This window comes from Punctularia strigosozonata (assembly GCF_000264995.1).
Source record: "Punctularia strigosozonata HHB-11173 SS5 unplaced genomic scaffold PUNSTscaffold_12, whole genome shotgun sequence".
NCBI classification, from domain to species: Eukaryota; Fungi; Basidiomycota; class Agaricomycetes; order Corticiales; family Punctulariaceae; genus Punctularia; species Punctularia strigosozonata.
In genome coordinates this window covers 179221-195228 of record NW_006767444.1, presented here as the reverse complement: position 1 = coordinate 195228, position 16008 = coordinate 179221, and the positions used below count along the sequence as shown (strand labels likewise).

Here is a 16008-nt window from a genome sequence, read left to right as displayed (position 1 = left end):
ATGCTTGGTTGGCTGGTCGCTGTGAACCTCGTTTCTGCGATCGACTCCATCGTCTGGTATGGTGACGTGCACATAGTCAACACCGCATGGTGCGACATTGGTGAGTATCCTTCACTCGCGCGCGGAAGATACAGTATCCTGATCATGCACCCATGACCAGTCGCTGCAGTGATAACGGGCTTCAACGTCGCTATTCCCCTTGCGAGCCTGCATCTTGTAGTCGACCTGGTACAACCGTCCTTTGGTTCCGAAGCTTTACCCAAGTCATCCCGAACCAAACAGACGGTCCAGAGCCTCCTCTACTCTCTTACACCTGTAGTATATATTGCCCTCCGTAAGCAAACCTTCCACTGTAGGTAAGACGCATACTCACCCTGCCATAGACATCATTGTACAAGACCATCGATACGATATCGTCCAGCACGTTGGGTGTCGTCCCGCCACGTATGCATCCGTGCCAAGCATAATCTTAGTTTGGCTGCCTCCCATTTTACTCTCTGTGGCTACGTTGATACTCTCTGGTGAGTCACACCTCCCTTCACTCCGCCCGTGACCTAACCTCTGACACGTACCGCCTTAGTAACGTTACTCCAGAAGCTCACGCCCAATCGGTCTGAGTCCTTGTATGATACTGCCTCCATCCGTACCTCTCGTTCATCTTCCAACTCCGCCCCCCGTCATATATTCCTCGCCATCGTCCTCGCAGCGTGGTCCATCAACACTACGGCTGTGGACGTTTCCATTCAACTGCGACTTGCTGGTGGGAAGCTCCTTTCTTGGCCATCACTCGATGCCGTTCACGCCGAGCATGGTCGCATCGACATATTCACCATCACCGATCACCGGGCTCTCATGCCATCCTACATGTTCCTTTGGTGGGCGACGCCTATTGCTGCGGCCGTTTACATCGCTCTCGCAGCTGGGAACGAAGAAATTGTGCAGGCGTGGGCAGAATTATCGCGGAGGCTCGGAGTCGCCTTCAACCGCAAGCGCTCCCGACGCGATGAAGTCCGCGAGAAACATCAGTCGATTCTTCCAGAGATGGATTCTCGGGCATCGCTGCCATCAGTGTGAGTAACTAAAGGCACTACACCGCCATCGATTTTCTGATCTATGGTTATGCAGCTTCGGCTCTATACGTCGTAAGCCATCTTCCCGGGGGCAGGTTCCGGCAAGCCGGCTTTCTTCAATTTCTACCTCCAACTCAGGGGTGCGAGACTCCACGCTCCCGGCGCTGTACGAGTCCGATGCATCTTCCTCGTACGATAATTCGTGGTTCAGCTCGGATATATCTCCGCCATCTGGTTGCGGCACAGACACGAGGCCGGAGCCCATCGGTTGCTATCCTTCCTCCGCGGGATACGCCCAGTCGGTCTTCCTCTCCGATCTCTCACCTACTGTCCCGAGACGGCCGCGTTACGCGCAGTGCCGTCAGTCGAGGATCCCCTCTCCTGTCATCGACATCGTCTCCACCGAGGATGATCTCGCGCCGACGCTCTCCCCTTACCCCGATCCCATACGCCAGACCTACGAACCGGAGATGACCTGCTCCTCCCGCTACTTCGACCTTCGGCCTCAGCTCAGCCGCGTTCCTCACGGCAATTCCCGCCCCGGGGTTTCGCGCACGACGTCATCCCCAAACCTACTATCCATGTTCCCGCGACCGCCAAAGGCGCGGTTGGCCCGCCACGCGAGCGAAACGACCACCACGACGCGACAGAGTGGCGGGGAGAGTGCGTTGGGGCGGTCGCATGGGTCGCCAAGCGATCCAGCCGTACCGTCATCGCTGCGAATATCATCCCTGCCTCCTGCGAGCGTTTCTGAGCCAGACCGGCTATATGAAACCAACGAGCCCAGCACTTCGCACCGATGAGGTTAGAGTGGATCGCATAGTAGGGTTCTTTGCGGCGTGTTTGGACGTTTTCACATTCTCGAAGCGTTCACACTTCTACTGTATCACCTGTTGTCTAACATCTGCTTCCCAACGTCCAATGCCATACTCATATCCGCTCGTAATATCTGGCTCCCTGACTGCTTTGCCCGACCCTCGGAGCAGGCCGGGCCCAGTGAACAGTGAACGCCCGCGGGCACCAGAGCACGGCCGCTTCCGCGTGTCTGTCTAGCCTCCACTTTCGACCTCCAAACGTGCTCGCGGTACGAAGCTCTGCGACACGAATCATTCCACGGGAGTTCCACGAGAGTAATGAGATCCCATCGCCACGGAACGGGGCGGGTCAGGGGAGGCCAGAAGTGCAGCTGTCCTCCGAGCCGTGGCGGGGGTGCTGGTGGCGTAACGCCAATGGGATTTCCACTGTTCCAGGGTGCAGTCACTGCAGTGGTGTCTCGGGTCGCTACTCCTGCTTCTCCGACGTGCTTTGGCTTTCATATGGTGTCTGGGACACCGTCGGCGCACTCGGTGGCTTGGGAATTCTCGTCGGCGCGCTAACGGTGTATCGAGAAATAACGAGATGAAACACGGTTTCTCCCTTTTGCGGGCTGCCTCGTCTTCGCCCACTTCTGTCCACCTTATCGGCGCTGTCGAGGATTCGTATGGGAGTATCGCCGCACGCGAGGCCTGCGGCCTCGTAGGCAATGTTAGACGAGCGAACGCTCGTTTTCAGTTACAAAGAGGCACAGGAACTGGCTTTTGGTTGTCGTGCTCTCAACTCGCTCACCCTCCCGTCCACCCGTTCGCCTTCCTGTGTTTCGTAGACGGGCAGTCGCGGCGCACTCAGTCATGATGCAAACCGTTCAGATGCCGGTGACCGCTCTGGTCGCCGCTTTCTTCGTACTGATCCCTGCGCCGTATTACTTTCGGCCATTAAACATTCCGGTCGCCTCGATACTCGCTTGGCTATTCGTGCTGGACGTCGCGTTCGCCGTCAACTCCATAATATGGGCTGGCAACGTGAACCCAACAGCACCAACCTGGTGCGAGATTAGTACGTGTAGCGTACTCGTGTTGCAAAGTGTATGCTGATGACATCTCAGGCTCCGCGTTGATAATTGCGTTCGACTTCGTTATGCCCGCCGCGAGCCTATGCATTAGCCTGCGGCTTGCATCCGAGTCGGTTCTATCCTCGCGCTATCAGGAGGGTGCGATCCGTCGCGACCGGCGGCTCTTGGTCGACACGCTTTTTTGCTTGACTTTTCCTGTGGTTTTTGTCGGACTCCATGCAATAGTGCAAGACCATCGCTACGATATCGTACGCGATGTGGGATGCAGGCCCAGTACATATACGTCGGCGCTTGCTGTAGTTATATTTTGGCTGCCGCCTCTTATGCTTTCCGTGGCCTCTCTTGTTCTAAGTGGTGAGTACTTGATACTATTTTGTTTACCAAGAGCTGAGATTCTTTAAGTGATTGCGCTTCGGTTTATCCTTCGTCGGAGGAGTACTCTTCATTACAGACACGCCTTGGCAGCCGTATCAGCTCGTCCTCCATTCCGCCAATCCCTTCGGCTCTTATCGTTAGCAGTTGCGCTTTCTATCCTCTCCATCACCTCCGTTTCCGTCGATCTCGACAGTCATATTCGCATGACGAATGGCAAGTTGCTTCCTTGGACTTCGATATCAGCGGTGCGCTCAGACTTCAACACAATCCCTGTCTTGCCCGAAAACGCAACAGCCGAGAACTTGTTCTTGTGGTGGTCGATACCGGCTGCATCTGGAATCACTGTAGCTTGCATTGCATTTGGAGAAGAGGTCATAGATAAATGGGTCGAATGCTGGCAATGGCTATCGCACTCGAAGTTGTTCCGTAGGCAGAAGACAAGCCGACGCTTAACGAAGCTTTCTCCCCAAATGAAGGCTAGGGATGATCTTGCATCACCAACCCTGTCAGTATTACTCGTATCTTGCGCTTCACTGTATCTCATGTTTCTATAGGCATCGTCCTTCATCATCATGGGCAGATCAGGACTGGGGGAGTATCAATGCATCACCGACACTCGCAACAGAGGGAGGACGTGCTCGTGATAGCATCCGGACTGGGTCATACTACCTCTCGCTACCTGGAATCCCCAGCCACCCCCACAGCGCGCCCATCTTCGGTGCCAACGATGCTGCATCTTCGCTCTCCTACCTAGGGTTCCAGCGCGATCAATATCTAAACGCGCTGGGAACATATTACCCCGATTCTCCAGGGGCCTACTCCGGAATAGCGTCGACGCACAACTCTATCGTCTCTGTCTCCAACTCGTCGAATATTCTTCGAATGACAGATCACGGATTAGACTTTCATCTCGGTGTACCACCCCTCCCCGCGAAGCCGCGCAGTAGTCATCTACCAGCCCGCGACCGCATGTCCCGATTGGCCCCCGCGCAATCTCTTCCATGCATACGCCGACCACGCGCCGACCTGCCCCAGTCCTTGTCGGCTGCGCCGTCTGCCATCTACCTCTCTCCGCCCCCTTCGCCCGGACTGTTATCCGTAGAGATCGAGCTCCTGTCCACGCCCCCGAACCGTACGCCAAAAGTCTCCTTGCAAAGTCATGCGCCGGAAGCTATATACATGACCGTAGTCAAGGAGGTTCATGACCGATGATGATCGCCTCACGATCTCCAATTTAAACCTAATGCACATAGGACACTCGCCTCGCTCTCATCCCGCAATTATTCCTAGCTCATGACATCCATTTCCGTCTCGCTTCTTACTTCATTGGCTTACCATTCTTGGTTGTATTCATAGGGGTTTCATTTCGGGTTGGTCTCGTAGCAGGACATCGCTTTACGTCGACTGTCAAGCGATCCCTTTGTTTCGTCGCTCTTCCGCTCTAGTACCACAACACTCGGTAATCCTCGCCTTACGAACTGTTACGAAGGAGAAATAAGACTCGTCAATCGCATCGATAGATTCACGTAGTTGTATCATCATGTCAAGACGAGGGCACAATAATTTGACTCAAGGTGATTGACGGCGCGCCACGGTCAGGGTGAACAGTAAATAGAAGCTCGGTTTCTATGCTAAACGTTAGTCTCTTGAACGACTTCCTTCGAAGTTACGGAGGCAGCACGACGACACGCGGATGTCAGGGAGACACTGGCACGATGCATTCTGAGCTATATATATACATATACGCGGATAGCAATACAATCTGAAGTTACGTCGCAACTGTGAACGAACTTGAAGGCAGTATGGATGCGCCAAAACAGACACTATGACCTCATAACCCTTCGTCTGTAGTTTACGATATCATGAAATGTATACGTCAAGATGAATCGGTCAGAAGGATGGTAAAGTATGGCAACGGCGCAGCCGTCACTGATGCGGGTTGGGGGTGGTGTCGTGGCATCGATGTCTGTCTGAATGACCGTAATGAGCAACGCAGAAAGACGGGAAGCAGAGAACTGACAGGGATTAGCTCGTCGCATGTTTCGGATCATGCGATGACGCAGTAGCCCGCCAGACCAAGTTTCGAATCTTCGTCGGTCGGTATGCCAGCTGGCTCGCTCATGAGAGAATCGAGGGCGTCAGGCTTGGGTAGAGGTGTCGCATCAAGGACGAGTTCGGCGATAGCTTGGAATGAATCCATTGAATGATGAGACCTGCTCGAAGTTGGGTGCGCGAGACGCGAATGAAGTGCGCGACAAAGACGACGAAGGATATAGACGCCGCGAGCAAATCACAAGGATGATGCGTCTAAGATATTGAGCAAGGGAATGCGAACGAGGGTGGTGCCGGAGGAGAGCTCACTATGCTTTTATATATGGCCCTATTGTGCCATAATAATATGTCAAGCCCCGTATGCAGACCACAATGGGGGGTAATTGTAAGCATAGGCATTGTTCCTCCGATCTATGTCGGGCGAAGTATATATCATGCGAGAGTCGGGCACGAAGAGGAGGACACTACAAGGTACTGTGCGACAACTTGGTAACAGTCAGCCCTAGCTCCTCTTGTATTCAGAGCCGGCACGTACGCTTTTGAATGCTGCATGGGCTGAAGAGGAGCTGGCGATCGGGGCCTGCACGGTGGTAGAATCTCTACCGTCCCATTGAGGTAACTGGACCGTGGGAAATGTTGAGCAGCCGATGTTACATAATCGAGAACAAAGACGATTTTGAGCTCGCTCATCCCATTGTACCATCCGCGATGGACGCTGCGACCAAGCTCATAAAGAAAATGTCTTTCCACTGCTATCGCGCGCCCAAACCCTTCACACATAGAGCTTCCCTTCCGGCATCATGTTCGCCTCAGACCCCAGCTATCCAGCTTTCCCTGTCCTATCCTTTCTCAGTGGACTTCTCGTACTGGTCCCATTACCATGGCACCTGAACGCATGGAACTCCGGAACATGCCTCTACATGCTCTGGATCTCACTTTCGAACTTTAACCTGGCCATCAATTCCATCATCTGGCACAATAACGCGATCAATTGGGCACCCGTATGGTGCGATATATGTAAGAGTTTGTGTCCCGTAGCAGTACTCGCGATAGCTAATCCGTCTTCTATTCAGCATCGCATATCATTGTTGCTGCCTCGGTAGCGATACCTGCGGCTTCTCTGTGTATCAATAGGCGCCTTTATAGAATCGCATCCATCTCGAATGTGCTTGTAACGAAAGAGCAGAAACGACGCGACGTCTACATCGACCTTGCGATTGGTCTCGGAATTCCACTCATTCAGTTGCCCATGCGTCAGTGTTGTTGTCTCAGAGTTCTTCAAGTAAGCTCATGACCCTATAACTAGAATACATCGTCTCCGGACATCGCTTCGACATATACGAAGACCTTGGATGCTATCCCTTCACGTATAACACTCCCGTGGCATATCCACTTTCGGAGTTGTGGCCCCTTGTCATCGGCCTCGTGTCTGCAAGCTACGCTTGTTCGTCCCGCTCATGTTTTGCTCCGCCTTCACATAAGCTGACGCACCGCTCGCAGTTCTCACTCTTCGGGCGTTCTTCCAACGCCGCGCCCAATTCAGCGCTTTCACGTCCTCGACGTCCGCTATGAGCATCAGTCGCTACTTCCGCCTGATGATACTGGCCGGGATGGAGATTCTGGTCACCGTCCCGCTCTGCATCTACGGCACCTATCTCAATCTCCGACCCGGGAACCTCGCACCTTGGATCAGCTGGGCGGACACCCACGCGCATTACTCTCGAATACACCAGATCCCGTCCGTGATCTGGAGATCCGTACCCGCTTCCGAAATCTCCATTGAACTCTTCCGCTGGAGCCTCGTCTTCTGCGGCTTCGTATACTTCGCCCTTTTCGGCTTTGCCGATGAGGCGCGTAAGCACTATCGTGCGGCCTTTTGGTGGATCGCTAAGCGGTTCGGCTTGTCCCCTAAGTCGCGCAACGACAGCAACCATTCGTTCGTTTTCGCCCTTACCTGTCCGCCGACATGTATTGATCAGGTTTCGTACAGATACTCCGGTTCCACGCTCCCGACATTCATCCATCCATCGAAATCCGACTTCGGTTCCAGTCTCTCGCAAACGCACGTCGGCGCTGATTCGCTCGACTACAACCACGATTCACCATACCACAAACACGTGAACGATTCTTCCGCGCTCTCGCCGCCGTCACCGGCTGCTTCGAATGCGAAGGCGGAGGAGGCTCGCAGGGACGAGCCGAATACCCCTTCTACCCCGCCGCCTCTCTTCGAAGTGATCGACATCTCTCGCAACGCTTCAATGCATAGTCACCCAGAGGCATATGCGATTGCTCCTTGGATGGCGGAGCAAGGCCACCATTATTGACCACCATCCCGGTCACCCGAGAACGTCTAGTCCTCCCGTTAACGTCCTTCGGCCTGTCCCTCACTTCGACTTTTCCGGGTCAGGCATAACACACCTTAGTGCTTCGCATCTCATGCCGAGAGAGCCATGTGTGCTCATATTAGTGCATTTCATGTGAATGATACGTTAGTATACACGTAATACGATGCCCATTTGTAGCAATAGCTTTACGTATGAATGTATCCACGAGAAATCCAGTCTGCAGTTACCGAATGGTATCAGCTTGCGAAGCGAGCACGATAGCGATCTCGAGCGTTGAAGTCTAAGATGACCTGGGACAAAACGAGACGAACAGTTCAGCACATCGGTATGTGTGCCAATAGGATGCCCCGCGAAAATGGCCTGAATGTGACTATGAACGGCCCATGACAGCCACGGTATTCGAGATTTTCATGATGTGTCTCTAGCACAACGTGATTGTCATAAAAGGCGGAAGGATCAATACAGCGATATATATAACCCGCGACGGAAACTTGATAAATATTAATAAATACATGCATTTGTGAAGGTAGCCATGAATGAAGCCATGTTATACGATATCCTGGGTGTAAGCGTGATCGGAAGTCATTGTGTCGTGGAAGGTGTATGGACCAGCGGTAGGCGGGCAACCGGTATTCGAGCAGGTATATGAAGACGGATATGCGATGGCCGGGTTGGCACGAAGAAGTTCGTAAGATGGTGGTAAATTCCGGGTTGACAGCGTATCTTCGCTGCCGGTGGAGACGCTGGCCAGCTCCGACTTGAACGGCGAAGAGAGCGTGACATGCGTCTTGGAATTCGTGCGAGAGACTCCCTGCATCTTGGAAGGGGATACTCCAGCTCGGCTTCGCGAGGAGATACGACCGGCAAGCATCGACCTGAAATGCAGTTGCCGCAGTATCGTGCGGCGCACCCAAGCGACCGATGACTGGTATTCCTTGACGGCATCTTCTCCGAAGGCGAAGAAGGCAAAGAATAGAAAGCCTGATATCGGGATCATCCACCAGGTAACGTAGAGGAGAACGACGTTGAGGTGTGGCACTAAAACGAGGGGGAACTGTCCAATGCGGGAGAAATTGGAATGAACGTCGTTCCAATCTGTCCAAGGCCGCAAGCCGTCCATGAAAGTGGCATACATATTCGTTATGCCAACGGACAAGCCCCATGTCATCTCGACAAGCGCCATGGAAATGAGGCGGAGATATCTGGACGTGGTCAGACCGGACTGGCCCGACTGGAGGTGTTTGGAGAAGGTTGCCCGACGCTGAATGAAATTACGAAGTGAAAGACCTAAGAAGGTGGTCTCAAAACGGTGAAGAATCACGATAACGGAAGATAACATACCGGCAAACAAGCAGGAGATGACGGAAGCCAATAGTGGAGGCATCAGACTAATCAGGATGGCAGGCCAGGACACGTAGATAGTTGGCCGGCAGCCAACAGTCTGGATGATATCGAAGCGATGCCCTTGCACAATGATATCTGAGAGATATAGGTGCCGCAAGTCAGCGATGCCCAAAACAAGGGGTAATCGACTTACAAGCACCGGTGAACAGAAGCGGAACGCCATAACAGAGCAGCAAATCGATGATGAGAGCCCGGCGTTTGTCGTCATGAGTTATGCGAGCTCTTCGCAAAGACGAGATACCCTCAAGTCGGATAGTGAGGCAGAGACTTGCGGCTGGTAACGCCATAGTCGCGTACATTTGGAAACGCGTTGCTGCAATGATATCATTCAACATCTCTCACGTTGGGATAAACGCGTATACACGTACTAATGTCGCACCACGTAATAGCCCGTATAATCGCATCCTCACTCCATAATACGGCGTTGATCCCCCACATGAGATTGCTCAAGAACAAAACGAGGATCATGCTGACGGTAGCGACGTTTCGCGAGCGCCAATGCCAGGGTAAAGGCACAAGAACTAGTGATGCAGCCAGAAATGGAAGGGTCCGCATAGCGAGAGGTTGGGTGAACGACATGTTGTTGGGGATGGCTTTGCCAACGGAAGGTGGAAATTTGCGGTAAGAGGCGGAAGGTGCTTCGATGGAGTCCTATGATCTATAAGCTGAGCATGAGCAGCACGGGTTAGGGCGTAATGGCGGCATTCGATGCTGACGGGAACGCAGGCCAAAAGTAGATATCCATTGTCTACCAGCCATTGTAAGTCGAACGCGAGGGACTGAAAGGACAATGGGCAGCCGGCTTGCCGGAGTCTGAAATACGGTACCCAGGCACGTGATCACTGATCAAGTTTCGCAACCCGCGGCGAGGCCAAGGTCAGGGGCCTTCTTCTCGTATCAAACAATGTCGTCTACGTTGTCCATTGTCTGCTCCTCATTCTGCATAATCCTATCGTATAAATTTCACGTACTCATCTGTCGCACTGCCCATCCCACCTACCACCTTTCCCCGCGACGACCGCACTTCGTTTCTCCTCCGTGAGGTTGACACCTTAAACCTTTCGAAACCCACACCAGATCACATACTCGATTGATTCACCACTGTCATGGACGTGTTCGCAACCCTCTTTCCTCTCGCCGAGGCTACTCCCGAGCAATCCGGCTCTGCTCCAGAATACTCCGATGACTCTCCTCCCGTGAACGAGGACAGCGCGTCCCGTCTCGGGTTCTACTGCATCATATCATGATTCTGCCTGTGAGTACTCTATTACCTCACGAGTTTCTCACTCCTCCTGATCCGGTACAATTATATCAAGTGAACGATTGCTTCCCTCCACCCATGGATCCTCGGGTATGACATTCTCAAATCGGTAAGTGCAAACCCGTAACTTCCCATACACTGGCTCAGGACCGAGCTACCGAACTTAGATACAGTGCCGCTAGCCGGTAGCTCACCGTTTCAACCCTTCGTCTTCAACATCGAGACGGTGTCGGGATTCTATTTACTGCTATGTATTGTTCGAAGCACAAACGTAAAACTGTAGCGATCCAACCACATGTAATCCCCGCGACCCAGTACAAACTGTAATCTTGGCGTAATGGCAAACGTTTTTCCTTCTATCGTATCGACCTTCTCGATTCGCCGGGTCGCACAGCTACCTGATGATGCCTCTGCGGTAACGCCGAAATTCCCTATCGAACGTTTCTGCTTCAACGTTCAGCCAAGAAATATTTCACGCCGAATCCGATCTTTCTGGAGTTTAAGCTTGCGGCTGGCGACCACAATACGCTGTGGTCGACCGTCATCGGGCAAAAACAATGGTGTCAAGGTGAATGGGCGTCATCTATTTTTATACCAGTTCCCACGCTCAATCCGGCCATTGTCCCGGGCCTAACTGAGGTATAGATCAGCGCCCTTCTCTCCAACAATAAATATATCGCGGTACGTCTCAGTGCTACGTTGACTCCGGCTCACTACTAGTCGATCCTTCTTGATGTGACTCCTTACGTTATCCCTGTGCACAATGAGTGAGTGCGCTATGACCATTGTCCTGCATATGTAGTATCTCCGAGATCGTTCGTAACCGTCACACACTTCAAAAAAGCTAGCCGGAGATACGTATGATGGATAACTTCCTACAATTGGGTGATGCATAAGGACCAATTGATGAGCCCTTCACCTTGCAATTGGCCCTCGATAGAAGTACTTACAACCAAGGAAAACATGAATTATAGCGCAACTATCACTATACAGAGCATGGTCGAATGTTAAGGGGTATTACTACTACTGTACTACTGTTCGCTCTACACTGCTACTACGTCGATGGTGGTCGTAGGAAATATATGGCGACTAATACAATTGCGAGGATATCGGTGCCGACGGGCATGCACGAGGCAAGAAACACCCGAGACCATGATAAATAGGCGAGAATGAATGCTGCGAATATCGTGTTAGATGGATTACAACAGCAGGATGCTGCGGATGGCAGTGACTCACAGATAATTTAACAGTCACAGCACAGCGCGACTGCCAAGAGAAGAGCGGTCCCAGACCGACTAAGAGTGGAAGGCGAAGTCGTGACATGATCGTGCATGTTTGACTGTAATCTCAAGTTAGGGTTACTATTCAAAGTAGCGTAGAGCATGTAAACGTACCATCAAGAAGAATATAAAGAAAATCAGGCGACTATACAGAAAGAGTACGCGATGCCCGATCCGGCTTTCTCGAAGTCGGCCGGTAGGGCATCCGATAAATCAACGACATCGACGTCGTGATTGTCGTCGGGCTTGGGATTATCGGTGGGGTGAGGGTGCGAGGAGTTGATGAGAAACTCGAGGGATGTGAAGGAGTCCATAACGTCGGTAGCGGGGGATGCGAAGGTCACAAAGTGTCGCGGTGACGCGGAACGAAATCGAAGATGATGAAAGGTGGGGAGAAAGGAGTGTGACGGACCCCTCCACGGTTTTATGCCCATTCTAGGGACAATACGACTACTTCCGCGTCTCGTCCACCATTGTCAACATTGGAGCCACATCCGAAACCTCTGGCAAGCAGGAACAATGGCTGATAGGGTGTCACGTGAAATGGCACGTGACTAGATCTCAGATCTCAGCCTTGACCCGCCGCGCATTGTCGCCACGCGCTTTGACTGCACCCACTAGCTTTTTCGCAATCGTCAATGGGACCGCATTGTCTAATGCTTCATTCAGGCCTGAAGTCAGTCATAAGGCGGGAACTCTGTCGTGAACAACCCAATTGGCACCTCTGCCTTTCCACTGGGTTGTCTACCCAGTTCGTTCCGTGAACGACCCTCTCCTCACCAGTATCCTCCACCATCTCCTTATGTCCGATTCAACCTGGCCGTTGTTTCCTGTCTTTGCTTGCCTGGGATTTGTCTTACCTCTAATTCCTCTTACGTGGCACTTCCAAGCATGGAACTCTGCAACGTGCTACTACATGATCTGGGCTTCCTTGGGCTCCCTCAACCTGTTCGTCAACTCGATTGTATGGCATAACAATGCCATCAACTGGGTGCCCGTATGGTGTGATATATGTAAGCTTGTACTCCTATCTTGCGTAGGTCGTATGCTAACTGTACCTGGTTGGCAGCGACTCGCATTACGATCGGCGTCTCCGTGGGGATCCCCGCCGCATCGCTCTGCATCAACCGCCGCTTGTACAATATTGCCTGTGTTCCGTCTGCGGTAGTCGTCCGAGCTGAGGTGCGATTCTTCGTCCTCTTACTTCCACTGAGGCTCACCCTTCTACTCAGAAACAACGTGCCGTCATTATCGACACTTTAATCTGCGTTCTCCTTCCCATGATCGTCATGGTCCTGGGTGAGCTCATTCGCATGATATTACTTGCATCATCTAACCTTTCAAGCAGCCTACATCGTTACTGGACACCGTTTCAATATTTTCGAGGACGTCGGCTGCTGGCCTGCTTTGTACGACACTATCCCGACGTTCTTCCTAGTCAGCGCGTGGCCGATCTTATTGGGCTTGATTTCTTCCGTCTATTGTGGTGTGTGTTCAGTTCGACGTAGTAACTACAATCTGACACTTTATCTATCCAGTACTATCGCTGCGCGCGTTGATTCGTCGCCAAGCTTCCTTCAGCGAGTTCATCTCGTCAAATAAGGGACTCTCGACCAGTCGCTACTTCCGTCTGATGGCCCTTGCCACAACGGAGATTCTCTGCAACACTCCCTTGGCGATCTACGTCATCGTACTAAACGCCCGCCTTGGCGTCAACCCTTGGATCAGCTGGTCCGACACGCACTACGACCAAAGCCGCGTCGAGGAGATCCCTGCGGTCCTCTGGCGACTGAACCACTCAAATGTCGTCTCCCTGGAGCTCAGCCGATGGAGCGTTCCCGCCTGCGCCATCATTTTCCTCCTGTTCTTCGGATTCGCAGAGGAGGCGCGTCGGCACTACAAACTCGCATTCTGGTTCGTCGCCAAGCGCTTGGGATTCAAGCCCTTGGTCTCGGTGCAAGCATCGAACGGATCAGGCTCTCAGTACGTTACGGCCAATCTTTTCTGCGCTATCTATCCTCATGCCCAACGCCCCTTCAGCTTGATCTCGCGGTCCGGTTTCCGATCCACCGAGAAGGGATTCACATGCCCACCTCCTCCAAAGGCAGGCTACTTCCCGGCCCCTCGCTCCTCCTCCGAAAAAGCACCGCCATACAGCAGGACCTCCTCGGACGTCTCCCTGCTCCGAAGCGACACCACCGAGAAAGGACTACCTTCCTCGTTCACATCGAGCTCCTTCTCCTTGGACCTCGAATCCGGCCTTCCGGCCTTCACGACCGACACGATCAACATATCCCCGCCGTTGCCCGCCTACCTGCTACCCTCGACCCCCTCGTTCGAGGCCATAGCGATCGACACCCCGACCGGCGAGCTGTCACGTCACAGCATCTTGGGACACGAACGTTTACCCTCGGCGAGCTGAACCAGCTCCCCCGCGCCCATTTCAATCGTCTCACGAAACATAACTGTATCCCTAGTGACCCTAGCAGATCCTCGACTTGAACATACCCTCTCTATCGAGCTACCGTACTCTTCGTAGTAAGTACACAGCGTACAGATCCCTTCCTGACCCTCTCATTCTGTACGATCTCCTCGTCGTGGTTTTCTTTGATTATTCCTTTGATTACCGGACCCATATAGGCTAGTTTCGATGCGCGTTCTCCATGCCGAGCGAGCGTGCTACGTAGAGCGGATGTACGGACTTGCGACGCATGTAGGTGACCGTCGGGCCAGAAACTGCCTGACCGGATCAGCGGTGAGCCATCGATAGCCAGCCGTCTACTATCGGATAATTGTCACTGTCTAATACCAGATACTAAGTCTCAGCAATTCGAGCGTTTACAGCATGATAGGTCTGATCGCTGAGGACATGATAGTGAAGGAACAGGAACCGCACGCGAGCGTCACATACAAGCAAACGACCGCCGTACATACGGACATGCACCTTCCGACGCCAGTGAATAAGTAGTTTGGCCCGGTGAGTCCCCAGCAGCGAACACCCTTGGCCATTAACAGCACAAGAGAGCACAACTCTTCCCCCATGCCCAGGCTCGACACTGCGATATCTGCAGAGTTCGCCTCCGCGGCTGTCAGACATCTCTTGATACTGATCCTGACAATGTCTGCCACGCCCAAGTGCTCCGCATCGCCGTTGAGCGTCGACCGCTAGATCGGTGTATTTTTACCAGCATAGTCGAGGACGCTGTGACCAGGAAGAGACGCCTGCGCCGTCGCGCGTATACCGGTCGCCCCTGATTCGGAGCCTCCGTCGTAGAATGCACAATGCATATGGACAATCCGGATTCTTCATCCCAAGAGCTCGTCAAGGAAATCCTCCAGGCCATCTTTTGCGTTTGGGTCCTTCTTTGATTCCTGGCCAGGAAGGGGAGGCGCGACGAGCACATCTTTCTCTATAGATAATGGCATCAGATCTCAGTGTTTGCTGCAATCTCAATGTAAATGAAATGAACGGCGCGCGATCGGGACATACCTCGATGTGGCCCTTTGCCCCGTCCAGCGTTTGCAACCGAGCCTTGAAAGGTGGGTTTCGCCGCTTGAACGCGGAAGCGCTCCTTAAGCTCTGAGGGACGCAAGAAAGGTTGATGATCTACGTCCATGCATCTGAGGAGGGCGAAATGCACATACCACGATTTGCATCGGCGACCGCCTTCTCCCTGAGCATCTTCTCCAATTCGTCGTCCAAGGCGATGTGCTGTACTTTACCCTTTCTCTGCTCCGCAACCTTCCCCTTGCTTTTCCCTCCTATCCCTGTAGGCAAGTGGTCTAAAGAGTGATCCACCTCCTGATCGTCCTCACCGGGTGTCGCGTCTTCCTCATCGTGCAACCTCTGTTTTCGCAGAAACGCGCTCAAATCGACCTCGGGCTCGACGATCGGCTCGCCATCCGAGCCCAGTTCCGGATCCTCTTCCTTGTACCGATCCGCGTTGCTGCCCAAGTTTCGTCTCGAGTACTTCGCGCGGAGTTCTGCCTCCGCCTCCTCGTCCAGATCCTCGGGCGCTTCGCCTTCCAGGAGGATGCGTTCGCGGAATACAGCCGGGCGCCCACCACCCCGTCCTCGACCGCGGGCGCGGAGAGCTTTACCGTGACCGCCTCGTGGCTTGTGAGAGCCCCTGCTGCGCTGCGAGCTTGAGCCTCGGGAGGCAGAAGGTCGAGATGATGCAGTGTCCATAGATTAGTTGTGACTTGCGAGCGAGATCTGCGCTCGGACTCTTATATCGTCGATAGTGAAGCGTTTGCTAGTGTTTGAAAGAGCACGTCGATAGTCCCTCCTGCAGCGGTGGACGAAGTAAAGCAGGCGTGGTCATATTGGTGG

At 53.2% G+C, this 16008-nt stretch overlaps 5 protein-coding genes across 5 annotated transcripts; 3 read left to right on the top strand and 2 right to left on the bottom strand.

Moving 5' to 3' along the window:
- On the top strand, nt 1-1873 carry PUNSTDRAFT_137177 (uncharacterized protein; the record flags this gene model as incomplete). The annotated part of the gene is made up of 5 exons (XM_007386811.1): nt 1-100; nt 161-334; nt 384-521; nt 581-1070; nt 1126-1873. The coding sequence occupies 5 exons, from the start codon at nt 1-3 to the stop codon at nt 1871-1873; spliced, it is 1650 nt and encodes a 549-aa protein (XP_007386873.1).
- Nucleotides 1874-2755: 882 nt separating this feature from the next.
- PUNSTDRAFT_106669 (STE3-domain-containing protein) lies at nt 2756-7526 on the top strand (the record flags this gene model as incomplete). Its single annotated transcript, XM_007386810.1, has 5 exons — nt 2756-2942; nt 6459-6638; nt 6692-6829; nt 6886-7321; nt 7376-7526. Coding segments are annotated over 5 exons (1092 nt in total), but the record flags the coding sequence as incomplete, so codon positions are not given.
- Nucleotides 7527-8277: 751 nt separating this feature from the next.
- Nucleotides 8278-9689, bottom strand: PUNSTDRAFT_106664 (STE3-domain-containing protein; the record flags this gene model as incomplete). The annotated part of the gene is made up of 4 exons (XM_007386809.1): nt 8278-9017; nt 9072-9209; nt 9268-9447; nt 9503-9689. The coding sequence occupies 4 exons, from the start codon at nt 9687-9689 to the stop codon at nt 8278-8280; spliced, it is 1245 nt and encodes a 414-aa protein (XP_007386871.1).
- Nucleotides 9690-12477: 2788 nt separating this feature from the next.
- On the top strand, nt 12478-14187 carry PUNSTDRAFT_91247 (STE3-domain-containing protein; the record flags this gene model as incomplete). Its single annotated transcript, XM_007386808.1, has 6 exons — nt 12478-12688; nt 12745-12857; nt 12908-12974; nt 13024-13161; nt 13214-13658; nt 13716-14187. The coding sequence occupies 6 exons, from the start codon at nt 12478-12480 to the stop codon at nt 14095-14097; spliced, it is 1356 nt and encodes a 451-aa protein (XP_007386870.1). The 3' UTR covers nt 14098-14187.
- A 794-nt stretch (nt 14188-14981) lies between these two features.
- On the bottom strand, nt 14982-15982 carry PUNSTDRAFT_122165 (uncharacterized protein; the record flags this gene model as incomplete). The annotated part of the gene is made up of 3 exons (XM_007386807.1): nt 15321-15982; nt 15166-15255; nt 14982-15085 (listed from the first exon to the last, which is right to left on the bottom strand). The coding sequence occupies exons 1-3, from the start codon at nt 15862-15864 to the stop codon at nt 14982-14984; spliced, it is 738 nt and encodes a 245-aa protein (XP_007386869.1). The 5' UTR covers nt 15865-15982.
- Between the last annotated feature and the right edge of the window lie 26 nt (nt 15983-16008).